The 14,321-nt window shown below is 50.9% G+C and overlaps 1 protein-coding gene across 1 annotated transcript in view; it reads left to right on the top strand.

Annotated features, from left to right (window-relative positions):
* Positions 1 to 14,321, top strand: part of PADI3 (peptidyl arginine deiminase, type III) — a 37,712-nt gene that overhangs the window by 3,410 nt on the left and 19,981 nt on the right. The window contains exons 2-5 of the mRNA XM_011998466.1: positions 6,835 to 7,015; positions 9,419 to 9,491; positions 12,928 to 12,989; positions 13,993 to 14,110. Coding sequence (XP_011853856.1) covers positions 6,835 to 7,015; positions 9,419 to 9,491; positions 12,928 to 12,989; positions 13,993 to 14,110 — 434 coding nt within the window. The remainder of the gene's footprint in view (positions 1 to 6,834; positions 7,016 to 9,418; positions 9,492 to 12,927; positions 12,990 to 13,992; positions 14,111 to 14,321) is intronic.

Below are 14,321 nucleotides of genomic sequence, written 5' to 3'. Positions count from 1 at the left end.
CTCACTCTGTTGCCCAGGCTAGAACATAATGGTGCAATCTTGGCTCACTGCAGCCTGGACCTCCCCAGGCTCAAGCGATCCTCCCGCCTCAGCCTCCTGAGTAGCTGGGACTACAAGCATGCACCACCGTCCCTGACTAATTTTTGTATTTTTTGTAGAGATGGGGTTTTGCCATGTTGCCCAGGCTGGTCTTGAACTCCTGGGCTCAAGTGATCCGCCTGCCTGAGCCTCCCAAAGTGCTGGGATTACAGGTGAGAGCCACCATGTCTGGCCTGGTTTCATTCTTAATGGGCAAAATCAAAATCCCAGGACCGCCTCTGGTGGAAAGGGCCATCCTCAGGGCCTCTGTCATTGGTCCAGTAGTAAGGACGGACTGGACCCACTCCCACGGCGCTTTCCCGTAACATGTGGAGATGCTTCCTGGAGTCTGTTGGGTTGTGGCTGCGCCTGTGGCTGAGGGGCCCGCGAAGCTGCTCACCTTTGGGATTCATCACAGGTGGCCTTGGAGAGCAGTCCCCAGGCTGGTTCAGTGAGACATCTCTGGGGTCTTACCCACCACTTCATTTTTCACTTGGGGAAACTGAGGCCCGGAGTGTGAAATGACTTGCTCAGGGTTACATAGCGAGTTAGGGACAGAGCTACAACTAGAAGCCAGATCTTCCAATCCAAACGAAGGATCTCTGGCTATTGGTGAAGAGGAAACTGAGTCACAGAGGTGCTGAGACTCACCTGGATTGGAGGGCCTGGTGGGGCTTGTGGCACCTCTATGCTGGCACACTTGGCTCTAAGGGCCCCAGAGCTCCAGGTATTCTCAGCTGCACAGCTGTGTAGGTCCCGCAGTCAGAAGGTCCCAGGTCAGGTCCCATCTACATGGCTGCAGAGGGGCCCAGCACACATAGCAGCCTGGAGGGCAGCTGAGTTTATTCTGATGGCAGCCCAGACACCTCTAAGAGGAGGCCACCTTGACCTGAGCAGGTGCACAGCTCCCGCCCCTGAGAATGACCTCAAGTAGCAGCACATGGAAAAGACAGAAGGCAGAGAGCCCACCACTAAGGTACCCCAGGCAGGTGTCTCCTAAGGGACCACACCTGGTGATGAGCCATCCAGCTCCTCTTTTCTCCAGCTCGGAGGTTCTCAACCCTGGCAGCGTGTTTCAATCACCTGGGGACCCATAAAAAAATGGATGCCCAGGCCCCACCTTGCGAAACCTGATTCAACTCATCTCTGAAGGGTCCCAGCACCCTAGGTTTTCCAGGATCCACTGGGGATGAATGTGCATCTGGGGCTGAGAACCGCTGCCCTCGTTGGGATGACAAACAGCTCATGTCACCCTGTCTCCGCAGAGGCTGCCTAATGGAGCCAGGACCCTGAGTTCTGGTCCTAGTTCTGTCGCCACTCACTATGTCATCTTGAGCAACTTTCCACTCAACCCTGGGCCTCATTTTCCCCATATGGACGCTGAAGGGGTTGGCACAGAACAGTGGGTTTCAAGTTCCACTCATGGAGGCCTCTGAATCCCTTCGCTGATTTGACAAAGCAGCTTCCATTCTGTCAACATCGGATTTGTTTGATGTGAGAGCTCTGACCTGCCTGTGCAGAGAGCTGGGCCCTGGGGGGGCTGGTGCATTTCTACCCTTTTAAATACGGGGGATTTGGAAAAAGGGCGTATGTGGCTGCCACTTTCCAGGGGTGGGGTGGGGCAGGGCCATCCAGGATTACGGTGGGACCGTGATTTCTTGAACCTGGTTTGGTTGATGAGGCTGGCCGGGTTGGCGGATCTGGGATCCTTGCTGACTGGGGAAGGGCAGCTGGAACTGCCACCCAGAAACCCAGCTGCCTGGGTCTTGGTCTCCTCTGCTCCCACAGTCCAGCTCGGTGGAGACCTTGTTGGTCATCTTGTCAGCCTTTCTGTGTTCAGCCATGGGGACCTTTCCCATCGGTTTCTCAGCTCCTGAAATGTCTGGTTTTGTTCTCCCAGAGAGTCCAGGCCCTGAGTCCATGAAGGGAGAAGGTAGGTTTGGGTTTGCAGGGGAGTGGGGACAGAGCTGGCGGTGAGTCCTGGCTCTGTCCTTTACTAGCTGTGTGACTTTGGGTAAATCACCTGCCGTCTCCAAGGCTCAGTATTCTCATCTGTAAAGTGGGGATAATAGCACACATGTCATACGGCTGTGGGGGATACCTTCATCACCAATGCCCCATCCTCCTCCTCACCATTGAAGGGGGTGATACACGAGGGGATGGGCTCACACTGAGTCAACTCTACATGCGCTGGAGGGACCAGGCTCCAGCATTTCTAAGCCGTGATTCTCAGATGTCAGTGAACATCAGAATGGCTTAAAATGAGGTTCCAGGGCCCTGCCTGCAGCACTGTAAGAATCTACATTTTCAATAAGGTGGGTCTGAGGTTGGCTACTTTTAGGGAGACCAACTGCTCCTGTTTGTCTGGAACCTGGCAGGTTTTAGCACAGCAAATTCTGTATCCAGAGACAGCCTTAGTCCCAGCAAACCGATGCTGTCAGCCACCCTGCCACGTTTTACCCCCCACTCACCATCTTAGGCTGGCTGTGCCATGGGAGCAATTGAGTTCTCGGGCTGGCTGGGAGGGTGTGGGGCTGGGAGAGCCCTGGACAGGCCTGTGTATGGAAGCCTCAGCAGGGGAGGGCCCAAGGCCCTGAGCCCAGGGCTAGACCAGAAGCACTGCCTAGAAAACCCAGAAGCCAGCATGTGGCGACTCAGCCATGCTGGCAGCTCAAGGTGGCCTGGAGAGGAAGGACTTTGTCCAGGTGAGGCTCCAGGTACTTCCCCTGTTCTCTAGGAAATGGGAAGCTAGATCCTCCTGTACCTGATGCAGGATCTCCTCCCAGCAGCTGCCCCTTTCATTTTCCTAGCACACAGTTTTCATGACAGGCATAAGCACTGGACTGGGAGTCAGCAGCCCTACCTTCTAGTCACTTCTCTTTTGGGCCTCAGTTTCCCCAGCAGTGAAATGAGGGCATGACTTTTGCTTATCCTGAGTGCTTTACCCACACTGGTTCCTTTCATCTTCTCCTCATCCCCACCAGATAGATGTAGACGCTGCGGCTGAGGGAGGCAGTCACTCGCTCAAAGTCACACACCTAATGAGTGGTGGGACTGGGGTTTGAACCCAGTTGCCTGGCCCCGGGACCACGGGCTCAAGTACCTCAACACGGCTCCATCATGTTGCCCCCCTGATCAAGAGCCGTCGCTGGCTCCCCATTACAGAGGGATAAAATGAAAACAAGCTCATTATAACCTGAGTCTAAACTAGACCTCTTAAGGCTCCATGGTGAAAATACCTTCCCCTCACTTGTGTCTCCTCTTGGTGCCTTCCTTGGGGAACCTGCCCCAGCTGCCCAGCCCACTGTCTCATCCTGCCTCCAGACCCGTTTCCTGCACCCTCATTTACTTTAATAACCCCTCCCTGTCCTGGGCCAATGGTGTTCCAAGCCTTTCCCATCTATTATCACACTTGAGTTTCATGATTGCCCATGAGGTTGGCCAAGTGTCATTATCCCACTTTATAGGTGAGGTTAATGGGCCCAGAGAGACTAAGTGATTTAGTCAAGCTCAGCTGGCTGATGTGTGACCCAGCCTGGTCTAGAACCTAATTCTTGAGTCTGGTCCCAGCATCACCCGAGCCCTCGACTTCTGCGGACCCTCCCTTCCCCAACCTCAGATGTAGCTTGTTCACCTTCTGTGCGAAGCCCTTGTCCAGACTGTGGCCCTGGGGACCCTCCTGGACGGGAGGATCTTCATTGGGAATCCCCCAGCATCTCACACAGAGCCTGGCACATGGAGGGGCAAGGGCGCTGGGCTGAAATACCCTACACGCAGGGGCTGGAGCCTGGGGACTGAGTGGGATTTTCATACCAGAAGGACTATCAAGGGTGCTCAGCCCTCGCCCATGGACGCTCGGGGCCCAGGGAACAGCTTTGGGGTTGAGGGAGTTCTATAAAAAGTTTACAGGCTTCAGCCAGGCGTGGTGGCTCATGCCTGTAATCCCAGCTCGGAGGCTGAGGCAGGCGGATCACCTGAGGTCAGGAGTTCAAGACCAGTCTGGCCAATATGGTGAAACCCTATCCCTACTGAAAATACAAAAATTAGCTGGGCACGGAGGTGGGCTCTCTTGTTCCAGCTGCTTGGGAGCCTAAGGCATGAGAATTGCTTGAACCTGGGAGGTGGAAGTTGCAGTGAGCCGAGATTGCACCACTGCACTCCAGCCTGGCCACTGCACTCTAGCCTGGGCGACAGAGCGAGACTCTGTCTCAAAAAAAAAAAAAAAAAAAAAAAGGCTTACTTGGGAGGTGGAAGTCAGGTGCCTCAGGAGTGGGGCTGAGGGTGTTCCTGAGGGTATGAGAGGCTGCTGTTCCTACCTGGATTTGTCTTCCTGTGTCTGTCTTTCTGACTCCCTGTCTCTGACTCTCCATCTCGCTGTGTCTCTCCAAGTCTCTCTGTCCCTATCTCTCTGTCTCTGTGTCTTCATGCCTCTCTACCTGGGTCTGCCATTTCCCCTGTGGGGCGCTGCCCAGGGCAGAACAGGCCAGAGGGCTCCACTAGCCCTGGAAATTACAGCCTTTGGGAGTAGGGTTGCCAGATAAAATAAAAGATGCCTAGTTAAAATTGAATTTCAGATAAATAATTAGTAATTTTTTAGTATAAGTATATCCCAAATATTTCATGGGAGTTCCAAACAATGATTGACTGTTTATTTGAAATCCAGGTCCAACTGAGCATTCTGTATTTTTATTTGCTAAGTCTGGCAGCCCCGCTTAGGAGGAGAAACAGGTGTGTCTGTCCCTCCCACCTGGTGAGGACACCTCACAGGGGCCCGCACCCCAGAGTGTAACCCGCCTGATGGAGAGAAGCTTGAGCTTGGTTTATTTCCCTTTTTATAGAAGAGCTGCTGTGAGATGTATCAGAATCATGTTGGTGGAAGAGTGAAGAGGGTGTTTTTGGGGAGGTCTGCCTTACTCCGAGGGAAAATGGGAAAGGAGGGGAGTGGCCAGCTGTGAAAACTCGGGGAGTCCTGTATGTATCCCGAGCCTCGTTTCCCCATGTGTAAACAGGAGTAATTATCTCATCCTGGGACTGCAGTGAGGATCAGATGAGCTAATGTACAAAAAGGCTTGGCCAGGCCTGCCGTGGTAAGGGCGCAGAGGCTGGGGGGTTTTTGTCTAACGGTATTGTTGCTATTACTACCCCTGGGGAGGTGGTGGGCAAGACTGTGGACTGAGGAGCCACATGGCTGGGTTTGGATCCCAGCCCCACCACAGACCTTGGGCAAGTTACTTAACCTCAGCTTTCCCATCTGTATAATGGGAGACAGTAATAGATGGTGCCTCCCTTCTAGGGTTATTGAGAGGATTGCATGATGGGCTGGCACAGAGCATGAGCTCAACAAGTGTCAGTCACTGTTATCCCCCAGGAGGGTGCGTGCTGCTTCCTCCAGGAAGCCCTCCAACTCACAGTGGCCTCTCCCTACATGGGTTCCCACTGTAATCCTGTGGCCCCGAGCCCCATCTGGCTCCCCTGGACAATGTTGGTCCTCAGCTCCCCAGCGGGATCAACAGCTCTGGGGCAGTGGGGAGGGCAGTGGGTGGATCGGCCCAGCCAGGTAGTACCTGAGTGCACAGTGGGCACCCCATAGTCAAAGGATGCACAAGCTGGTTTCCAACGAGGAACCCCAGACTAGCAGGAACGAGGCAAATGCAATTTCAGGGCCAGGTAATATCACAGATATTTTAAACCTGCAATTAGTGCCTCGCTGTCTGACCAAATCCGGCCAAGTTTCCCGGGTGACACTGCAGAGCTGTGGAACAGCAGGGGCTTGGAGTCAGACCTGGTGCACATCTGGCTCTGCCATTTGATGCAAACTCAGGCTTGTCACTAGGCCTTCTTGAGCCTCAGTTGCTAATATGTCAAATGGGGATGATGTTGCTCACCTTACAGCTTGTAAGAGTGGAGGGAGCTGTGTGTGCCAGGTGCCTGCCATGCAGCGGGCACTCAACCAGATTGAATTCCCTTCCCAGGGAAGAATCCAAGGATATCTTCCCACCCACTAAGGAGACATGTGATGGGATCTGGGGTGAGAATTGCTCTTTTTAAAGCTCTCAGAACTGTAAGGGGCTCCACCCACCACTGGCTGGTGACTGAGCTCTTCGTGCCCAGCCCTGCCCTGGGGATTTATCCAGCATACGGCTGGGTTCTGACTTCTGAGGAGCTCGCCATTCTGGTGGGTGGTAAAGAAACTCACAAGGGAAATGTTAATGACATTAACACAGGGGCTTAGAACGTCAGACTGTGTGTATGTTTTGTTTTGAAACCGGGTCTTGCTCTCTTGCCCAGGCTGGAGTGCAGTGGTGCAATCTTGGCTCACTGCAACCTCTGCTTCCTGGATTCAAGCGATTCTCCTACCTCAGCCTCCCCAGTAGCTGGGATTACAGGCGCATGCCACTACGCCCGGATAATTTTTTGTACTTTTAGTAGAGACGGGGTTTCACCATGTTGGCCAGGCTGGTCTCGACCTCAAGTGATCCGCCCGCCTCGGCTTCCCAAAGTGCCTGACCTCAAGTGATCTATCCGCCTCAGCTTCCCAAAGTGCTAGGATTAAAGGAGTGAGTCATCACACCTGGCTGACTGTGTATATGTTTGTGTGGGGTCCAGGCTTGACTCCTGGGAACTTGCTGTGAGGATCTGAGGGGCCTGGGTGGCCAAGGAAGGCTTCCTAGAGGAAGCAGGGCTTGAGCCAAAGCTCAAACATCTGAGCAAAACACACCTCCTTCAGCACCGCCCTTGGCTGTCTGTCCTGCCCAGGTCAGTGCCTGAGGGCACAGAGATGTTCGAGGTCTATGGGACGCCTGGAGTGGACATCTACATCTCTCCCAACATGGAGAGGGGCCGGGAGCGTGCAGACACCAGACGGTGGCGCTTTGACGCGACTTTGGAGATCATCGTGGTCATGAACTCCCCCAGCAATGACCTCAACGACAGCCATGTGAGCTGGTCCCTGGTGGAGTGGGGAGAGGTTGCGGGGGAGGCAGCTGTCTAGCTCTAGGAGGGCCCAACATTCTCTTTCTCTAGAGCGCAGGGCAGCACAGTGGGTAAGTGCCTGGCCTTGGAGCCATGCTGCTGGTTTTGAATCCCAGCTCTGCAAGTTACAGACACATACCTTGTGTCCTTGGAAAGCCCTATCACCCCTCGGGGCCTCTGTCTGCCATCTGTAAAATGGAATAATCAGAACCCCTGCTTCCTATCATTGCTGCGGAGTGCCACAGGAGCCAGTGTTGCTCCTTCTCTTGCTTCCCAAGACCCCCTGGAGAAGGAGTTGTCCCAGTTCTGCTGAGTTGGGTCTCAGTTTCCCCATATATAGACTGAGGGTTGATCAGGGGATCTCTGCTACTTTGAATGAAAGAGAGAAAGCAGGGACAGGGGAGGGACACTGGTGCCTGGGGAGACCCCCTTCCTAGGTGACATTTCCCCAAGGTGCTTTGCTGTCCTTAAGCCACTCTCTTCCTGATCCTTTTTGCAGGGTAGGGACATTTAACACATGGGAGAAATGGGTGGCCTTTAAGCTTCGCACAGGTGATGTTCACTTCAAGGGCTGATGGGGACCAGGACTTGGAGGGTGGGAGTAGTGGGATCCACTCCATGTCAGAAGTGATGTTTCAGAAACTAGCCCTTTAAGAAGCACTGACCACGTGCCAGGCACTGGGCAGCCATGACCTTATCTGGTCCGCACAGCAGCCCAGAGAGGCAGGGGACTGATGCCCATTTCACAGATGGGATGACTGAGGTTCAGAGTAACTGTCCCGGGACCACATACTAATGGTCAGGAGAGCTAGAATTCAGTGCAGACCTGCCTGACCCCTGGGGGCAGCCTCCCTCCATCATCCCCACCTCTGTTCCCAGCTATGCATCTGAATTGAGCCTCTCCACTGAACTCCGTGAGGCACATAGTGCAGGACCCAGTGAACCCATTTAACAGGCAAGAAAACTAAGATGGAGAAGGGGGCGTGGCTTTCCTGAAGTCACATGATCTAGTGAGTGGCAGAGTTGGTGAGAGTCAGGACAGAGTCCCAGGGGCAGCGCAAGAGGACCGGCCAGCCTGTGAGGGGCCCCACCTTGGTGCCGGTTGAACTGGGGATGGTGTGGGTACCCCCCTCCTTGAATTCCTTGGCCATGATGGCTGGTGGGATGGAGGAAGTTCAGAGTCTCTCCCACTCTTCCGCCTGCCCGCCATATACCCCTGCTCCCAATCCGGCCTTTGGCCAGGATCCCAGTAACTGTATGTTTGAGGCAAGCATCACTGCTGGTGATTGACACGTGGGGGTCAGTAATTGCAGGATTTAGGGGCTCCCAGGACTAAGGAGGTGAATGGCCCCTGCAAGATCCTCCCCCTCTGGCTGAAATTCAAACATCAGAAGCAGAGAGTTGAGAGACCCACATCAGGAGGGAGCACCCCAACAGGAGGGTCTTGCTTTAAAGGGAACTTGGATGCCCTGGATTCGTCTGCCTCCAACCAAATATCATCCTCGCCATCTTCATCCTCACCCTGTAACAGTTCTTGGGTGCTCACTGTGGGCCGGGCACCAAGCTGCACATGCCCCATGCATGACTCCTTTCATCTTCATAGCCTCTAATTAGTCCTAAGGGTGGGAACTATTATTATCCCCACTTTACAGTTGAGGAAATTGAGGCCCAGAGAAGATCAGTAACTTTTCCTGGGATATTCAAAAGTGGAGGATCCAGCATCTGAGTCCAGGCCATCTGACCCCAGAGCCCTGCATTTAACCACCTCCCACCCCACCAGATGCCATCTGCCCACTGATAACAGTAGCTGGTATTTCTTGGGCACTTCCTATGGACTCAGTCTTTTACATTTATCATTTCCAAGCTGCACTGCAAGCCTCTGAGGTAGAGACCTATAGAGGTAGAGACCTTTTCCCATTTTGCAGATGAGAAAACTGAGGTGGCTCAGAGAGGTGAGAGGCCTTGGCCAAGGTCATAGAGTGCCCAGAGGTTCCAGGCTCAAGCCCAGGCCTGAGTCCCACAGACAAGAATGGTGGCTTGGAGAGTGTCCCTAAACCCTGCCTAGTCCAAACCCTTTATTTTACAAATGGCAAAACTGAGACCCAAAGGGGAGTAAGAGCTTGTCAAAAATCATGGAGTAGGTTATTGGAGGGACTGGGACCCAAGTCTCTAGAGAAGCTCTTACAAATAGCTCCCGTTTTACAGATGTGCCAACCAAGACACAGAAAAATAAATGGCACAGAGGAGGTTAAAGAAAGAGCAAGGTTCCTGGAGCCCCTTCCCCTCCTTACCAGATCCCCGAGAACTATCTTTTGGGTCGGGAGCTCTTGGCTTCTGCTGGTATCACTCTGTGCCCAACTCTCCACAGGTGCAGATTTCCTACCACTCCAGCCACAAGCCTCTGCCCCTGGCCTACGCGGTGCTCTACCTCACCTGTGTTGGTAAGTTGGGGGCCATGTTGATGGTGTGGCCAAGGGCACATTTTAAAAATTCAAACAGTACAAAAGAGTATACATTGAAAATTAAACCTCCTTCCCTCCAACTCAAGACTTCTAGTTCCCCAAACCCAGCATTTTCCTGGAGATATGCTGTGCTTATATATGAAGGCACATAATACCTGTATATCCCTACTATTTTGTAAGCAAATTGAAGCATACTATAGACATGAAACTGGACCTTGCTTTTGTCAGCTTAAAGTTTTTCTGCTAAGCCTCCACAAATGGATACATAAACTCCATGCAAGATGACTCAGATGTTGGAGCTATCAGACAGGGCATGCAAAGTAATTGTGATTAATATGTTAAGAGTTCTAGTAGAAAAGGTGGACAACATGCATGAACAGATGGGGAATTTCAACAGAGAAGAAAATTGTTAAGAAAGAGTCAAATGGAAATGCTAGAAATAAAAACCATAATAATGGAGATTTTAAAAATGCTTTTGAAGGTTTCACCAGTAGACCTGACACGGCTTAGGAAAGAATCAGTGAACCTGAAGATAAGTGAATAAAAGTTACCCAAACTGAAACCCAAAGAGAAAAAAGAATAAAACAAACAAATGAAAAAACTTAAGAAATCTAAGAGCTCTGTGACAGTATCAGACAGTCTAAATTCAATGCAATTCCCATAGAAATTCCAACATGGCTTTTTTTTTATGGAGTTTCGCTCTTGTTGCCCAGGCTGGAGTGCAGTGGCACAATATCAGCTCACTGCAACCTCTGCCTCCCAGGTTCAAATGATTCTCCTACCTCAGCCTCCTGAGTAGCTGCGATTACAGGCTCATGCCTTCACGCCCAGCTACTTTTGTATTTTTAGTAGAGACAGAGTTTCACTGTGTTGGCCAGGCTGGTCTTGAACTCCTGACCTCAGGTGATCTGCCTGCCTCGGCCTCCCAAAGTGCCGGGATTACAGGTGTAAGCTACTGTGCCCAGCCCCAACATGGTTTTTTACTATAACTTTACAGAGCTGATCCTAAAACTTGTATGGAAGAGCAAAGGTCAAGAATAGCTAAGATGATTTTGATGAAGAACAAGGTGGAGGGATTCACAATTCCAAATATCAAGACTTTTTTTTCAAGCTATAGTACTTGAGGCATTGTGAAATTGGTATAGAGCAATGGAGCAAATAAGAGAACCAGAGACAGACCCATGCTTGTGTGGCAATAAATGAACTTGGAGCCCTACCTCACACCATACTCAAAACTAAATTTCAAGTCAGTTAAAAATCTTAAGGTGAAAATCAAAATTGTAAAGCTTTTAGAAAAGAATATCTTTGTACCCTCAAGATAGTAAAGATTTTCTTTAACAAGGCAAAATGAAAGTGCAAAGATCGTAAGGGGAAAGATTGCTAAATTAGACTGTATTAAAATTAAAAATTTATGTGCAACAGACGACAAGTAAAAAGCCAAACTATGAACTAGGAGAAGAAATCTGCAATGCATACGGCTGACTTGGTGCATATAGAATATGAAGAACTCCAATCAATAAGAAAAGGACAAAAATAATAGAAATGGGCAAAAACATGAATAAGCAATTCACAGAAGAGAAAGCCCCAGTGATCAAAACCCAAATTAAAAGATGCCTAACTGAGCATTGCCAAGGTGGTGAAGCTGGGAAACTCCTTACAAAGGAGTGGGTGGGAGTTTGCTTTGGCTCACACACTTGCGAAGCAATTAGCAAAGAAGTTGAAAATGCTTTATCTGTAGGAGGCATTTTTTAGAAGCAGAACTTCTAGGTTATAGAGAATCTATATTTTTTAACTTGATAGATATTGCCAAATTGCTCTCCAAAAACATTGTATCAGTATACATGTCTGCCAACTGCATATATGCTTTGCCAACACTGCATTATCAACTTTTTCCCTTTTTGCCAATCAGTTGGCATCTCACTGTTGTTTTACTTTGCCTTTCTTTAGTTAGGAGTGAGGTTGGGCATTTCCCATCTGCAGCCCAAATGCATACACACATGATCATTGGAAAACAACATAGACAGAAAAGTACATAAAGCTTTATTTTACATACATATGTGTATAAAACAACACACACACACACACACACACACACACACAGACACACAAATAATTGCAAAGCAAACTGAAGAATAGCCCAGGAAATAAATCCAGGAGTAGCCCAAGAAATAAAATACTACCAGCACCCCAAAGTCCCCCTCAATGTCCCTCTCTGATCATAACTCCCTTCTTCCCCTACAGGTAACCACTATCTTGTGATAAGTATTTTCTCGCTTTTCCTTATGGTTTTATCCCCTGAATATGCATACCCAAATAACATGGTCTCATTTTACCATCTGATTTTCTATGGATGCAGTCATATCACGTATATTCTTTTGTGTTGGGCATCTTTTGCCCCATGTTGTGTTTGTGAGATTTATCCACTTGTTGCATGGTGGTTGAGTATCTTTTCACAAGTCTAAAAATCATTTCAGGCCACACGTGGTGGCTCGTACTTGTAATCCCAGCACTTTGGGAGGCTGGGGTGGGTGGATCACTCGAGCCCAGGAGTTCAAGACCAGCCTAGGCAACATGGTGAAATCCTGTCTGTATGAAAGATACAAAAATTAGTTGGGCATGGTGGCATGCACCAGTAGTCCCAGCACTCAGGAGGCTGAAGTGGGAGGATCACTTGAGCCCAGGAGGCAGAGGTTGCAGTGAGCCATGATCATGCCACTGCACTCCAGCCTGGGCAACAGAGACCCTGTCTTGTCTCGGGGAAAAAAAAAAAAAAAAAAAAAATCCTATCCAATTTATTCTTTTTTCTCTCCCTCCGTGCTCCTCACTGCTTCTTCTTTAAGAACTAAGAAGACTACTTTTTTTTTCAGAGCAGGAAGATTGATCTGACCTCTTGAATGCTCCATTTGCATTGTGAAATCTCCCCCAGTGTCTAGGGATAAATGTTAAGAAGGTGGGATGGGGGTGGGATTTGGGGACTGTGAGTGGCTCAGAGAGGACACACAGTCAGTAGGTGGCAGAACCTGGGTTCGTGTTCACATCTGTTTGACACCGAAGTCCAGGTTTGCTACCCCATTCCAAGGAGATGAGGCGGCTTTATATAGACAAGAATGTTCCTGGAGCCCTGGGCTCAGTTCAGGGTGTGCCTGGGACTGCAAGGGCTGCAAGGATGCAGATAGGAAGTGGTCAGGGAAGGCTTCCTAGAGGGGGCAGCATTTGTCCTGGGCCTTTGCTGTGACCCTGCTTCTTGCCTCAGGCCTCTTTCCCCAGCCCAGAGGGTGCAGATGCCCTCACCTCTTGGATGGTGTCTCCTTGGAAATGACTTGCCTTTGCCCAGCCCCAGACAAGCCCTGAGATCAAGGCCTGCCCTGAGCTCCTGGGAACCTTGTAGTGACTTACCCTCCGCCTCCTCTTACAGACATCTCTCTGGATTGCGACCTGAACTGTGAAGGAAGGCAGGACAGGACCTTTGTAGACAAGGTAAGCATCTCTGCCTGGGCCCAGGAAGCGGGAGTGCAGTTGGAGCTTGCTCTAGGTTGGGTTAAGAAGGGCGAGGCCATTACAGGTATCTCCCTGCCTCCCAGCTGATGCTGAGGCCAAGGGAGCTAAAAACAGAAACCAGGTATGGCTGGCTGGGGATCTTCTTTCACCAGCAGAAAAATCATCACCAGGAATTATCAGGCATGGAGGTACCCAGCCCTGAGCTAGGCCTTGGTTTGTGGGATCAAGACCTTCTGGACTCATAATCTAGGTCAGGAGTGGGCAAACTCTTTCCATGAAAAGTCACATAGCAAGTATTTTAGTCTTTGTGGGCCATATGGTCTCAATTCTGCCATGATAGTGCGAAAGCAGCCACAGTTAATACACAAACAGATGGATGTGACTGTGTGCCAATAAAGCTTTATTTATACAAACAGGCAGTGGGCCTGATTTGGCTCACAGTTCATAATGTGCTGATCCTGACCTAGGCGAGGAGAGAAACCAAATATGAAACTGTTGAAGAACTTGGGACTGAATTGTGTTGGAACTTGGTGCCCTGGGAGTTAAAGGAGAAAGTCGAGGTGGGCTGGGCAGGAGAGGAAGGCTTCCTGGAGGGACATACCCTTGAGCTGGGCTCTGAAGGGATGCAAGAGGGATGGCATTCCAGGTGCAGGGAATGGCAGGAGCAAAACTAAGGAGGGTTTAATGGAGGAATGAGCACAGAGTAAGGCATGTGGTGCTATAATCAGGAGATTGCCTATTGAGAAAGAGGATGTTGGCTGAAGGCCCATCACAGACAGCCACGAAAGACAGCTCTGCGCTTTGGACTGGATGGTGTGGGCAATAGAGAGCCATTGCCATTGCCATGTCTTGAGAAGGTGTTTCGAGAACGTGGACCTAACCTCACAGGGTGGGGTGGTTACAGGCCAGGCTGGGGTTCCTGGGCAGGGAGGCACAGGTCTCATCTGAGCCCTCATCACTGGCTATGTTTTGCCATTGGCAGCGGCAGTGGGTCTGGGGGCCCAGTGGGTATGGTGGCATCTTGCTGGTGAACTGTGACCGTGATGATCCAAGCTGTGGTGTCCAGGACAACTGTGACAAGCACGTGCGCTGCCTGCAAGGTGAGGCCAGGGCAGCCTGAGTCTCCAGGTGTCCAGGGTCACTGCTCAGTTACCCCTTGGGAGTTCCAACCCACCCGCGGGACTCTGAGGCCAGAGTCCAGGGGAGAGCGCCAGCCTCCAGACACTCCTCAATGCTCCTCAAAACCCATCTCAGGCTGGCAGCTGCCCCTCCCTAGTGTCTCTAGTGCCAGCAGGCACTCACATGCCAGGG

This window comes from Mandrillus leucophaeus, unplaced genomic scaffold, assembly GCF_000951045.1.
Source record: "Mandrillus leucophaeus isolate KB7577 unplaced genomic scaffold, Mleu.le_1.0 Scaffold571, whole genome shotgun sequence".
Lineage (NCBI taxonomy): Eukaryota > Metazoa > Chordata > Mammalia > Primates > Cercopithecidae > Mandrillus > Mandrillus leucophaeus.
This window is presented reverse-complemented; position numbering and strand designations above follow the sequence as displayed.